This window comes from Marmota flaviventris, chromosome 16 (assembly GCF_047511675.1).
Source record: "Marmota flaviventris isolate mMarFla1 chromosome 16, mMarFla1.hap1, whole genome shotgun sequence".
NCBI lineage: Eukaryota > Metazoa > Chordata > Mammalia > Rodentia > Sciuridae > Marmota > Marmota flaviventris.
In genome coordinates, this window is record NC_092513.1 from 10,936,881 (window position 1) to 10,950,360 (window position 13,480).

General features: G+C 35.0%; 1 protein-coding gene across 1 annotated transcript in view; it reads right to left on the bottom strand.

Annotated features, from left to right (window-relative positions):
- Cdh7 (cadherin 7) overlaps positions 1-13,480 on the bottom strand; it is a 107,220-nt gene that overhangs the window by 26,383 nt on the left and 67,357 nt on the right. The window contains exon 6 of the mRNA XM_027935329.2: positions 10,166-10,419. Coding sequence (XP_027791130.1) covers positions 10,166-10,419 — 254 coding nt within the window. The remainder of the gene's footprint in view (positions 1-10,165; positions 10,420-13,480) is intronic.

The window sequence follows — 13,480 nt, forward strand, 5'->3', positions numbered from 1 at the left end:
CACTGAGTTACTTAGTGCCTGGCTTTTGCTGAGGCTGGCTTTAAACTCACAATCCTTCTGCCTCAGCCTCCTGAGCTGCTGGGATTACAGGCGTGTGCAACCCTGCATGACTACTACCATTGTTTTTAACCAGAAATGATTTTTGAATTTCACTAAATATTTTTGGCATCAAATGATATGATCATATGATTATTGAACATAATGCTGGACTCATGAAAAAATTGGGATGCCTCTCCTCTTCTATTTTGTAGAAAACATTGTGTAGACTAGATATTAATTATTCATTAAATGCTTAGTAGAATTTGACAGTGAAACCAGCTGGGTTGGATTTTTTTTAAGAAAGTGTTTAAATACAAATGCTATTTCAAGTTGGGTGGATTTTGAAAATTTACCCTATTTGATAAATTGGTTGATTTAAACTGAACTGTCATATTTTCTCTACATTGTTAAGATTTATGGGAGTGAAGTTGCTCATAGTGTTCTCATATCCTCTTTTTATGTTTTCAGGGTGTGTAATAATATCATTTTTGTTAGTCAGCTTTCTGTTGCTGTAACTACAATACCCTGCAAGAAGAGCTTAGAGGGGCAAAAGTTTATTTTTGTCCATGATTTGGCCACTTCCATGACTCTGAGCCCAGGTGAGGTGGAACATCATGGCATAAGGGTTCAGGTGGAGGAAAGCTAATCAGCTCATGGTGGTAGGCAAGAAGAATGAGAGAAGGAGGCAAGACATATAATTCTTAAGGCATGCAAGCAGTGACCCCTCCCTCTAGCCACAATTCATCTGCCTACAGTTACCACCGACGTAGTCCACTCACATTATCAATCCAGTGATTATGTTACAAGTCTCATAATCTAATCATTTCATCCCTGATAATACCTAGAGTAGGATTATTTGTGTGTGTACAAATATATATATACACACACACACACACACAAACACACAACATATACTACATATAGATAAATGTGCAACCAATATACACATGTATAAATATATGCTTTCATATACATTTTGTCCAGCAATAACAGTAGGATTGATATTGATGTTTGATAAGAGGAGTCTAACTTCATACCCATGAAATTATGCATTGATTGAGCCAATACTAAAATTTTCAGTTGTGGATTCTGTTAAATTATGACATTGATCACTAGTACTTGTATCTTCATGAAAAAAATAAGACCTTTTTTTTTTTTTTTTTTTGGTACTGGGGATTGAACTGAAGGGCATTTGACCACTGAGACATATCCCCAGCCCTATTTTGTATTTTGATTGGAGACAGGGTCTCACTGAGTTGCTTAGCACCTCACTATTGCTGAGGCTGGCTTTGAACTTGCAATCCTCCTGCCTGAACCTTTCAAGCTAAAGCTGATGGGATTACAGGTATGTGCCACTGTGCCTGGCAAAAATAAGTAAATAAATAAATAAAAGTGAGCTTTTTTATTCTTAAAGGCAGAAGACTTTGAATTTGACATATGCCTATTTAAATGAGTTCCTGTAATTCTTCATAGGATCAAAGCCATTAATAAAGCCTCAATTATCCATCATCTCCAAAATTCCCACATTAGAATAGCAGACATTTAAGTTGAAAATTCATTTAATATCTTAAAAGACCCAAATCACTATTCAACTCACAGAAAAATCACTATTCATTTAGGGATATAGAAATAACCCAGACCTCTATATATTTTTAAAAGTATGGGAAACCAAAGTTTCTATCATCCAAATGTTTATCATTATCATTTTCGAATTATAAACTCTGAAACTTCTAGTTATAAATTATATTAGCTGTTAATAGCTCTAATCCTCATTTACAGCTCACTGAATAAAACAGCTAGCTGTGTGTGTGTGTGTGTGTGTGTGTGTGTGTGTGTGATTTACATGTATGTGTATATATTTGGCAATTTGTGACATTATAATTTTTATGTCTTCCTTTCATTCATTCATATATTTAGTCATTTTTTAAAGCACCTGCAATGACACTATTTCAAGAAATCACTGCACAAACAAGTAATTTTTTAAAATAGTAACTAAGTGATACCTATTTTGGAGGCTTCCATGGAGTTGCTGTGGTAAAGTATAATGGAAGGAATAAGGGCAGGTGTGAGGGAAAGAATGAGGTACTGACTTGAGAAGAGATGGGAGACTTTGGAAAGACTCCAGAACAGTCCTGGTGCTCCTTAGGCAACAACAGGGCTAGGTATTTCTACCAATCCATCTATAGATGTAAAAAATTACAACTGAGGGATGAGGCATTATATCTAACATAGGAAGATGCCTGAGAAAACAATCCCTTTGTTAAGAAAAATCATGGGCCCTTTTCAGAACAAGAAATTTATCTTTGCCTTAGAATCTGGAAGAACAGGCTGAACCAAACCAGAAGACAGGCCCTCAAAAAATTTGTAGGAGCACACCATTTGCAATTCTGCAACCACCGGCCTGGACACTGAGAAATGCTGTTGCCTAGTTAATTGGAGGCTGAGCTGGATGTGGGAAGACAGATGCTTTCCTAGTCAGAAACCTAACTTCAATGCAAATTCTGGTGTTATAATGGTGTGTGGACTCACAATGATGCCTCTAGCTTCTACAGATTAAGATCCTGAAATACTCAGCCCCCTTTAGTGTGCATTGGAGTGGCCAATTAGAGAGAACACTGTCCTAATTTTGCAGCAACAGCAGTTAAGCTGTCCTATCAACTCATTATTAGGCAGCTCTGTATCTCGATAACTACCCTCAAATCTGTTCCTAAAACTTTGTAAACTGCTCTATAAGCCCGCACCTTATCATGTGCATGCTCAATATATGTCAAAGCAGATTCATCAGTCTTTCCCCTAAACTATTCTACCTTCTAAGAGTTCACATTTGCTGCATGTATTGAGTATGTAGAACATAGTTCACCATTTTCCTTGTTTCCATATATATATATATATAGTCATGAGTGGAGAGAGATCTATGTGTATGCCTAATACCTTATCTTCCTTAATTCTTGTTAAAAGAACACACCTCTGTTGGAGTCAGTCATGTGACTAGCCAAAAAGCTACATTTACTAACCTCCCTTGTAGATGTGGTGTCTTCTCCCTAAGATTTTATAAAATAAAATGTAAAATAAGTTGTTGGGTAGAACCTCAATGAAAAATAAGAATGGAAGACAGTTAATAGTTTTCATGGTATTTGAATTTTGTCCATTCCCATTTCTCTCATCTCAGACATAAATATAGTGGCATGAGATCTGGAAGCCATCTGGTAAGTCCAAGGTAAACAATAAAACAAAACAAAAAGTGTTTGATAAAAGAAGCCAAGGCCCCTATTGACATTTTCTGGCCAATTTTCAGTCCTGGAGAGCATAGCTCCAGACTTCTCAGTATGCCATTAGTATTAAGCTTCATTGCTCCTTGCCAAACACAGTTTCTAACTAACACAAGCTGGTACTCTTATTGTCGTACTTCAGTATGGGACTCTGGTGTCTCTCCAGGGGTAGCTGGCAGAGCTAAGATTCAGAGACATGTCTATCTGGGCCATGTTTCCAGTATCCATTCCCAGGAAATGAGCCTTTAATCCCTCCCACCTACAATCATTTCTTTCTCCACTCTGTTCTGCTATCTAAATTACTAATGAACCGAAATTGTGATGATCCATGAATGAAAATGTGCATATCCCAAGGCCTGTGCCTTTCCTCATGTTGACATCCTGTACTGGGTTTCCTTCCTCCCAATTATTTTCACAGTATTATTGCTTGATGACCAGCCACTAGCATTATAGAACAGCCTTCCTATGACACTGGAAGCCATGTTTTTTTCAGGAACCCTGCAGAATGAGAGATCCATGGGCTTTACCAAATACTTCTAAGCTACACCTCCTGGAATTCAAGGTCAGTATCTTCACCCATACCAGGAAACTATTCTACCTTTTGGAGGTTTTTATTCACTATTTGTAGTTTGGGATTCTTCATCTGTAAAATGAGGAAGGGTGGCAATCATTTCATATTTCCAGATTTAAAATTGTGTAGTTTATGAGTTTTCATACAAGGTCTCTTCTACAGCTAAATATCAGAAGGGCCAGGAAAGTACCTTATAACTCCGTGTGCCTTAAGTGTTCCACACATCTGTTACAAAATGAATTTTAGGTAAATGCCTTCTACTATTGTTGAAGCTATTTGATAAGTCATCAAATCAATTAAAATGGTCTTCTTTATATTCACAAGTAACACTCTAATCACCAGCTATTAATTTGGTGAGTGGGCTATGTTAGCACAAATGCCTCCTCCGTACACCAAAAATGGGAAAGAAAAATATAATAAGTGTGGCCAATTATGAACATGAGAAACAGCTGATTCATTTAAATGAAAACCTTAATCTATTTTGAGGCTGGTGTGTGTGGGCATGCATTTGGGTGTAATACAATAAGTTCTGTCCAGGTTTCGTATAGGTCTCACTAAAGTACTGGAACCATGTTTGTTAACTGTGACCACAAGCATGTTTATTTGTAGTGAAAAAATAATAATGTTTGCCTTAAAGTGATTTAATGAGAAGCAAATTACTTCAAAATAAACTGAATGTCTGTACATAATAATAGCAAATATCCTGTTGGCATTCTCGCCCCTTCATTTGACCACAGCAACCCAATTTTCCCTTGAGGACATAAACCTCAATCTCATACAGTCTTGATAGAACAATCAAGGTACCCAGAATATTCGGTGTTAAAGTTGGGCATGTATATCCTGATAGGCCAAAAAGCTCTTATTCAAGAATTGTGACTCTCAAACACAGGGCCACCAGAAAAAAGATTAGGGTAATTCCTCCAGTTATTGCACCTTGCACCCAGATGCTGCTCATTCTTGCTACTTATATTTATAGAGCAACCTTTCTACTCAATTCTCCAAACATGGACCTTGTCCTTTGATTTTATGATTTTTACCCAATTATTTCAATATATTCCAATTTTTTTAAAGTTCATCATGAACAATTTTTGTTGATTGCAATTAAACAATGCTAACATAACAATAGAAAATAAATAAGTAGGAGCACCCTTCTTTCAACCTCATATATAATTCTTGATTTACATGAAAACAATTATGGATTTCTCTATCCTTTTACTAACCTGATGTTTCAAGAGGTATTTTAGAACTGAAAATACCTTATAGGACTAATCAGGAAACACCCAATTTTCAATAAATTCATTCATGTGGAGTCTTCCCAAAAGTTTACTCCAAAGTCTTTGCTGAGAGCACTATTTTGATTCTGAACAAAATAATGAAAAAAAGGAAAAATGGCCCAAATAAATTAAACATTTCCTACTTAACACATTTTGAAAATTATCTCTGCATAATAAGTGCACTCATCTAACAAAAGCACATTTTTTTTTTGTTTTCACTATGCCTGAACATATACTCTCATTTTACATTTGTAGTGAGTGGTAATTGTGTTAAAATGAGGAACATTTTGAAGTAGAGCACAACTTATATTATTTCACAGAATTGATTTCTGCTATTTTTAAACTAGCTATTTTTTGTTAACCCTATTTTCTATATATTACTAACTCTCTGTATATCTTATAGAAAACTAAATATTCATAAATTATTTAGAATAATGAACATGTGCATTCATACAGGCTACTTAAAAAATACACACTGAATTATTCAATGCCCCAAATGTGTTCATACTATCCGTACTTCATGTTGTCTTTTCTGGTGCAATTTTATGACTTTATCTAAGGACAGACAGTAGGCACCTATTGGTAAATATTACCTAACTATGTTTTGGATATTTAAATTGTTAGAAATGCTGAAATGATGACTGTTACTTTTCACTTGCCCTTTTTTGCATCTGGTTTAATTTGTAATATGAATTTCAAATTCTTGGGTATTTTTATCATCGGTTCTCTGGGTTTTCTCTGTAGCCTATTGAAATTATTCTGCTGGTTTCATAATTGAGCACTGGGCTCTTAGGATATAGCTAAATAAAACATAAACATACTTTCCTCTAAGCTTGTCCAAACCCTGCCATCCCATAATGCCTTGCTCATGATATTGCTCCTTCAAACCAAGGTTTGTGTCCAGTGAACACAAACCAGGTAATCAGGATTCATCTCACAATTTTCTATGCTATAGCACTGGTATTTTTTTCCTCCTAAGATTATTCAACTTTTGTGGTATCTTGTTACTTCATCCAGATTGTAAGTTCGTAGAGGTTGGAGTGAATGTTTAATTTATTTTTTTTTTCCTATCAGCTTTTCCCAAGTGACTTACACAGCTGTTATTAATGAATATATGCCAAGCCATTGATCAGTTGGCCAGTGTAGACATAAAGAATGAGTCTAGAGTCCTCTGGTCTCCAGGCTGCTCTTAGAGTTCCTACCATGTTAGATGAGAAATAGGAGTAAAGTTTCTATCATTCAAAAAGATCAGAATAAACAGACCACAATCTGTCTGCAAGCTGGATAGGTATAGCTTAATTTTAGTATTCAGGGCCAAAATTTACCTGAACTGGTAGACAACTACTTAAAAACTAAGCCAGAAACATGCTTGCCCTCAAATATCAACTTTTTTTTTCAGTATATAGGATATATATAGACATATATATATATATATATATATATATATATATATATATATATATATACACACACATACATGTATATACACATGTATATATATATATATATATATACATACACATGTATATACATATATATATATATATATATATATATATATATATATATATATATATACATTTTTAAAAATTTGCTCTAATTAGTTTTAAATGACAGTGGAATGCTTTTTGATACATTTTGCACAAATGGAGCAAATTTCTTATTCTCCTGGCAGTACATGGTGCAGAGTCACAACTTAAATATCTACTTTTGCTTTTAATAAAGTAATTTCAAATTTCATATAATTTTCACCTTTGGATTTGACTTAGTTTTAGTTGCCATTTGGGAAAAAGGGAAAGCAAAGTGTACATGAAATAGGGGTCTAGAAAAGCTATGTAAATGGAGAAAAAGCTATATTTATAAAAATGAAGGTATCATATTTTTCAGTGGTGTTATGTTCTGGCCAACAGCAGGCTCCAGGTTTATTTAATCTTTCCACCTATGACTATTGTACTTGCGAACCGTCAAAATGACAAGGTTACAGTGGTAAAGTGTGACAAGGTTATGGTATAACTGGCGTAGGGTTCTTTCTCAGAAACAAGAGGTGCAGATGGAAGAGTCACATAAAGCTTTTGGCTGATTCCTAGTAAAGCAAATAGATTTTTAAATTCTGTGCAAGCAGGGATCATGTATGAAGAGTATCTCAATTTTGCCTTGATGGAGGCAAGTAAATATGTTTCTACCTGCAATTCAAGTCTTTTGCCTCATGAAACAGTACATATTCCAGACTTAAGTGACATAAGCTGAATCTGTGTTATTCTACAAAGAATGCCAATAATTTCAAAACTAATCATCCAACAACCCAGACTGTTTTATACTTCAAACACTATTAGGTTAATTTTAATTAATTACAGTAAAACAAACATTGCTTTCCATTTGTCAAAGTACTACACTATTTCTGCAGGTGTAGGGAGCACAGAGTGCACAATTGCTAAGACTCATGTTCCATCTCAATCTGTAAATAGCTTTTCTTGCACCTCAGAAGATTGTGCTGTACATGATTACACCCATCAAACTATGCAATATTGTCTGCATACTGGAATATATGTGAATACAAACAATCTTCAATATAAATGCCCAACACAGTTCCATATGAAATATGTCTCCTTTCATCGACTTTACTGACCTTAAAGTAAAATGGCATGAAAACACAGTATAATACTAGTGATGTAAAATTATAATACTTGCTAATGTTTGTCATGATTCACAATTTAGAAGCATCATTAACTTCCTCTTTATTATTTGATTATCTCAAAAACCCGGGATTAAGCACACATCAAAGTTACTTTGCCTTTTTGCTGGCTTATAGAGAAACTGGGGAAACTAAATGATATTTCTTGGCCACTCAAAAAATACCAGTGTAGATAACCAGTTTTCAGAGACTGCACAAGTGTTAAGCATATCTTCATAAACTATAAAATGATGGGATGGGCTTCTTAAAGTGTTCATAATGGGATAAGGGAGGAGAAATACTTGAGATACAAATCCAAAACAAGAAATATTAGCTATGAATGCCTGCTATGCTGACCTTATGGGAAGTAGGGTAAAATAAACAAGTACTTCAAGTATATTGGTATTAAACATATATGTTTAGAAATTAATTCCACAAAAAACAAGGAAATATACAACCCCCTACTAAACCCCCCCTACACCCCCAATTCTAATTCATATGAGAAAAAAGTCTATCACTCTATCTGGGAGATAATGCTGTAAGCTAGTACTAACCTGAAATTTCATGTCACTTTTATTACTTAAAAAAAATTCAATAAAAACAAGATAAAAGATAGGGCCAATCAGATACTCTTTCACTGATAAAAGGCATGAAGATCTTGGCCTCCAAAACCAACAGTCTGGCTTTTTCTGTGCTACAAAGAACAGTCCTGGAGCTCACTTCATCTCAAACGTAAGTAACTATACAGTTGGGCCTATTCTTCCTTATTTTCCTCAATTTAATGTGCAATATTACTATGAATTTTTCCCAAACAAAATATAATAAAAGAAGAATTTCTTGGAAGAGATACGACAGGGAGCTCCTACACAAGTGAGTGAGTAAAGAAAAATCAAGAAACAAGATGAGAAATATCAGTGTAATCAATCCATACATTAGTGTGCCTCTTTTATCAGACTCTCAAAAAACTTTAAAAAAGCATATCTGTCTTTCTCTCCATTATGTTAAGTAATTTGAGCAGAAGTCACACAATCCTCTGGAGCTGACCAGTACCTGTAATGTTGCTGTTGTTGAGGGTTTACAGGTCCAGACACTTAAGTGCAATCCCAAGACAAGGAGTGGTATAAGGAACCTAAATTCAAGCTTGTCCAAATCAGCATGCCTTGGTGTATGGGCTGACAATGAAAGCTGAACTGTTATGGGGATTACTCTGTGTGGTGCATTTGTGACTCACAGTTGTATCAGGGACAGACTACATTTTTAGATGTGGTTAAAAATCACCACATGAAAGAGCACTGGCATCCCTTTGCCTCCAATTTACAGTACAGATAGGGACACTCTGACTACATGGCATTCTGTACTTGGATCTATTAATGTGAAGGAAAGAGAAGAAAAGGAGCAAACTAATCTGTGACATACATAAAATGATCTCACAAGGGAGATGAGAATGATATAAATTATATATATCATGCTGACTTTTAGTAATGTCCAGATTTAGCTCTAAAGCACTAACCATTGTTGAATACCAATGAAATCTAAATTTAGTTTTTGTCTTGAAAAATTACATTTTCATATTTAAAAGTTAAGTGTCTTACAAACCCAAGGTAATTAACAAAGTATCTGTCTCCTTTTTCCTGTGTTATTTATAATATTCACCACCCCCCAAAATAATAATCATTTATCACATACATGCACACACACAAACACACAGACAGACTTAGATTGTAAATTTACCGGTACGTAAAAAAGGCAAAAAGGAATGTTAAGATATTTTGAAATGCCTGAAGAGATTATTGGATTGTAACCATGTGCCTATTCTATATAAAAGAGAATTGGAAGGGTATTTAAAATAGTCTTTATGCATAGAAAGGGTATCATCTTATTTTATAAATATAAACAATAAAATAATATTCAAATAGACCAATATGAAAAAGACTTGTTCAAAACTCAGTCCCTAATTTAAATAGTTTCCCCTGTATCTTTTCATATCCACCTTACAACTAGGACATGCTTGTCACAGCCACACACAGTTTGTTTTGAAAGAGGTTCAGGATAATTGAGTAAAAACACTGGCTATGGTTTGTGGGTAACAATGGGTGCCTAAAAATACTGCTGCTGAACAATGGCCCTGGGTAGTCAGGTGACATTTTGGAATTGGTAAAATATTGGATTGTTCTGATCCTGGTTCAGTTCTGCTGCTATGGAACTGAACCAGGATCACAACAGATCCCTACATTTAAATACTTAGTTTTTATTTACTGTGAAGAAAAAAGAATCATAACATGAGAACATGTGTCATGAATACAGGGACATTAATGGAAAATGGTAGAACATGAGCTTTTACCTCACAGGGCTGTTGGAAGAATCTGGGTCATGAGCAGCTACAGTGCCAATGATATTGCCAACTTGGGTAGCTTCTGAGACCTCCATGGGGTACAAGGGCGAAGAAAACACGGGAGGCTCATCCACGTCTTCTACAATTATCTTCACGGTGGTTGTGTCACTGAATGGCCCCAAGCTTAGAAACCGGGGGTCGGCATCTTTATTTGCAGCTTCTATTCGTAGTGTGTAACTTGTTTTGGCTTCAAAATCCAGTTCCTGTAAAGAAAGGTATTAGAGAAATTAAATTACCAATTAGAGAGTCTGCAAAGCAGAGCCTTTTCATTTATGAATGTCAATAAGCATCGAAAGGACTCTGCCATGAATATGCACCATCAGCATTCACAAATAATAAGTCATAATGCCAATCAGTCCTTGTGCTCTCCTGGCTCCCAGACAATGGTAAGTGCTTTTGAGCTAACTTAATCACTCTGCTGCCGTGCGTCTCAGGGACAGATTCACAACTTCAGAACGTTATTTGTAAGACAGCCCACCAGATTCTAAACTATTTTCCAATATGACATCAATACAAACATGTTCTTCGACCGTGTAATTCATCGGTACAACTCAAGGTACGTGTTAAAAAGGAAGAAAAAAACAGCTTTCCTTTCAATTTCTCATTGTTCATAAGGTCAGTGACTCAGGGTGACTATATTAGGATCCTGAGCTAGGCTGGACCAAGTAAGCAGCCTCTGCAGCAGGTGGGATTTAGTGAGCCTGACCAGGTTGCAAACACTGCTGATTTGATTCTTCTCCAGGAATCACCTGTCATGTCTACCTTCATTATTTCTCGATTAACAAACACTCTCGTTTTATTTTTTTTTTAGATGATTGACAGTTACATTCCAGAATCTTCACTCTGTATTTAAATTTATAAGAGGATTAGCATGCTAAAATGTTTCCTAAAGATGGTGAACGGGACAAAACATTAGGAGCTTAAAAGGACGGCAAGGACTAGTAAGTGAAGCATCATCTGTGACTAAAATAATAATTCTATATATAATACGTGACAATAACCTTGTCTTTCTCCAAAGAACCCAGAAAACAGCATCGTTTTATGACATTCTCAATCTCACCACTGAAAGACTGTTCCAAAATATATTTGATGAGATAAAACAAAAATAATTAATAATAATAAAGAAATTGAAAGAAATACAGTTAAATGATATTTAATTATAGTCACTGGACAGAAATCATTGAAAAAAATGAGCCAATGTGCAATGCTGAGATTCGTAATCCAAATTTACCCACCATGTGTGGGCACATAGGTGGGCATGCATATTCCAACTTAGCCCTGAAACATATGATCTCAAGCAAAATATATTTTAAAATGTACCTAACGAAATAAAAATGGGATATATAAATTATATTATGTATATAAGAGATGCTATAGTATATAAACTATATACTTCTTTTACTTATAGTGATGCATTTATGTATCAATACACATTATACATGGGCATACAAATGATATCACAAATATTATATAAAGAGATTCCATGGCTCATCTCTCATTAATACAAGGGGAAAACACATAAATCGATACACAAAATGTTTACAATATACAGACCAGAGAGCACGGGCTGAAATGTGTATTTATCTCTTTTCACTAGATTGTCAGCCTGGCTGGTTTTGTTCATCCCTATTACCCCAAGCACCTGATATGCTTTGGTGAACAGAGGAGGCTCAATAAATTCTTGTTGAATTGCCAGGGGGTCGGGGGGGGGTGAGAACAGAATGCAGCATTCAGCCCACAAAAGCCTTAAAATTGAACTATACCTTTTGCCCAGAGAACCTAATAGTCAAGTGGGAGATGGGAGATGAAACAAAATCAAATGTATTTTAATTCTTGAACCCCCCCCCAAATAAAATTTATAGACATTCTCCAGAATGAAAACAAAGACAAAAATAAAAATGTTTAAAGTCTCATCTGAGGTTTCATGTAGAAATGCTAGGGCACATGGTAGGGTCATAAAGCAAATGCCATGATCTTCATGAAACACCCTTTGTTTGTTTGTTTATTGTCTGAACCTGGTTCTATCCAGAGGACTTTTATTCCTAACATGCCTAGCCCCTTCCAAGAGGGTTTTATTCCAGAACTAGGATGAGTCACAAGTATGCATTATAACATTCATCAGATAATTCTGAGGCAAATCTTCTTTTGATAAACTGAACCCGGTCAGTGAAATTTTCTGGGGCCTATACATAAATTCTACATTTATTTTGGAAATTACTGTGGAGAAAGCAAAGCACTCCTAGTACTAGGGATTGAACCCAGGGCCTTGTGCTACCATTGAGCTACATCCACAGCGCTAAAGTAAAGCATTCTCACTTACTTGGAAGAATTTACTGAGAAATCTAAACATTCTTGTTGGTAGTTTGTATAACAACCTCAGTTTGTTCTTTTATTATTCCTTATAAAATGACTAATTGAAGAAAAATTTCATATTCAAACATTATGTGTATATATATATAATAAGAAGTCTCTAAAAAATCCCATTTGCCATCTCTTAAATCAATATGAAATGCAGAACAACCTTGAAGACATTCTTTCAGGTTTTCAGCAGTTTAAAAAAGGACAACAAGTCTTTCTATACTTAAGCAAAAGTTTGTCTCATTTATGAAAGAATAATTTAAAATTTACTACAGAAGAGAATGCAATTATTTTATAGCAACTAATTTTTTTTTAAACCTGTCTGAAAGGCAGCAATATGAGGCATAGACATCTGGATGCCACAAGCTCATGTAGAAACACAATGTTTTGCACAATGATTGGTTGCCTAAAAGCTATTATGAAAATAGAGCAATAAAAGAATTCATATGAAAGGCTATGAATCAAGATTGCAGACAAAAGGAATTGCTACATAAAAGTATTTTCAAAGCATATCAGAATAAAACAGAGATGGAGTTTTCAGAAAGGGGAGTACTGTGATGGATAGGATTGTTAAACAAATTGAAGAAAATATTTTTAGTAATAAAATTTTAATTTGTGTATCTTTATCATTATTGATTTCCATGTGAGTAATACATTCTATAACTATCAGATTTAATCATCAGGCTTATGCAAAAACAACATCAACATCAAGAAGAAAAGACACTTGAGGAGAAAGAGGAAGGGGAAAGAAAGGTGAGGTCTCAACAGATCTCTTTAATGCTTCAAACTACATGGAGTTGGAGACTACTATGTATTTGGAAACTCAACCAAAGTTCATTGCTTTGCAGTCCACAAGAGCAAACAATAACTAGGATTAATAATCCTGGAAATCAAACATGAGTCCCA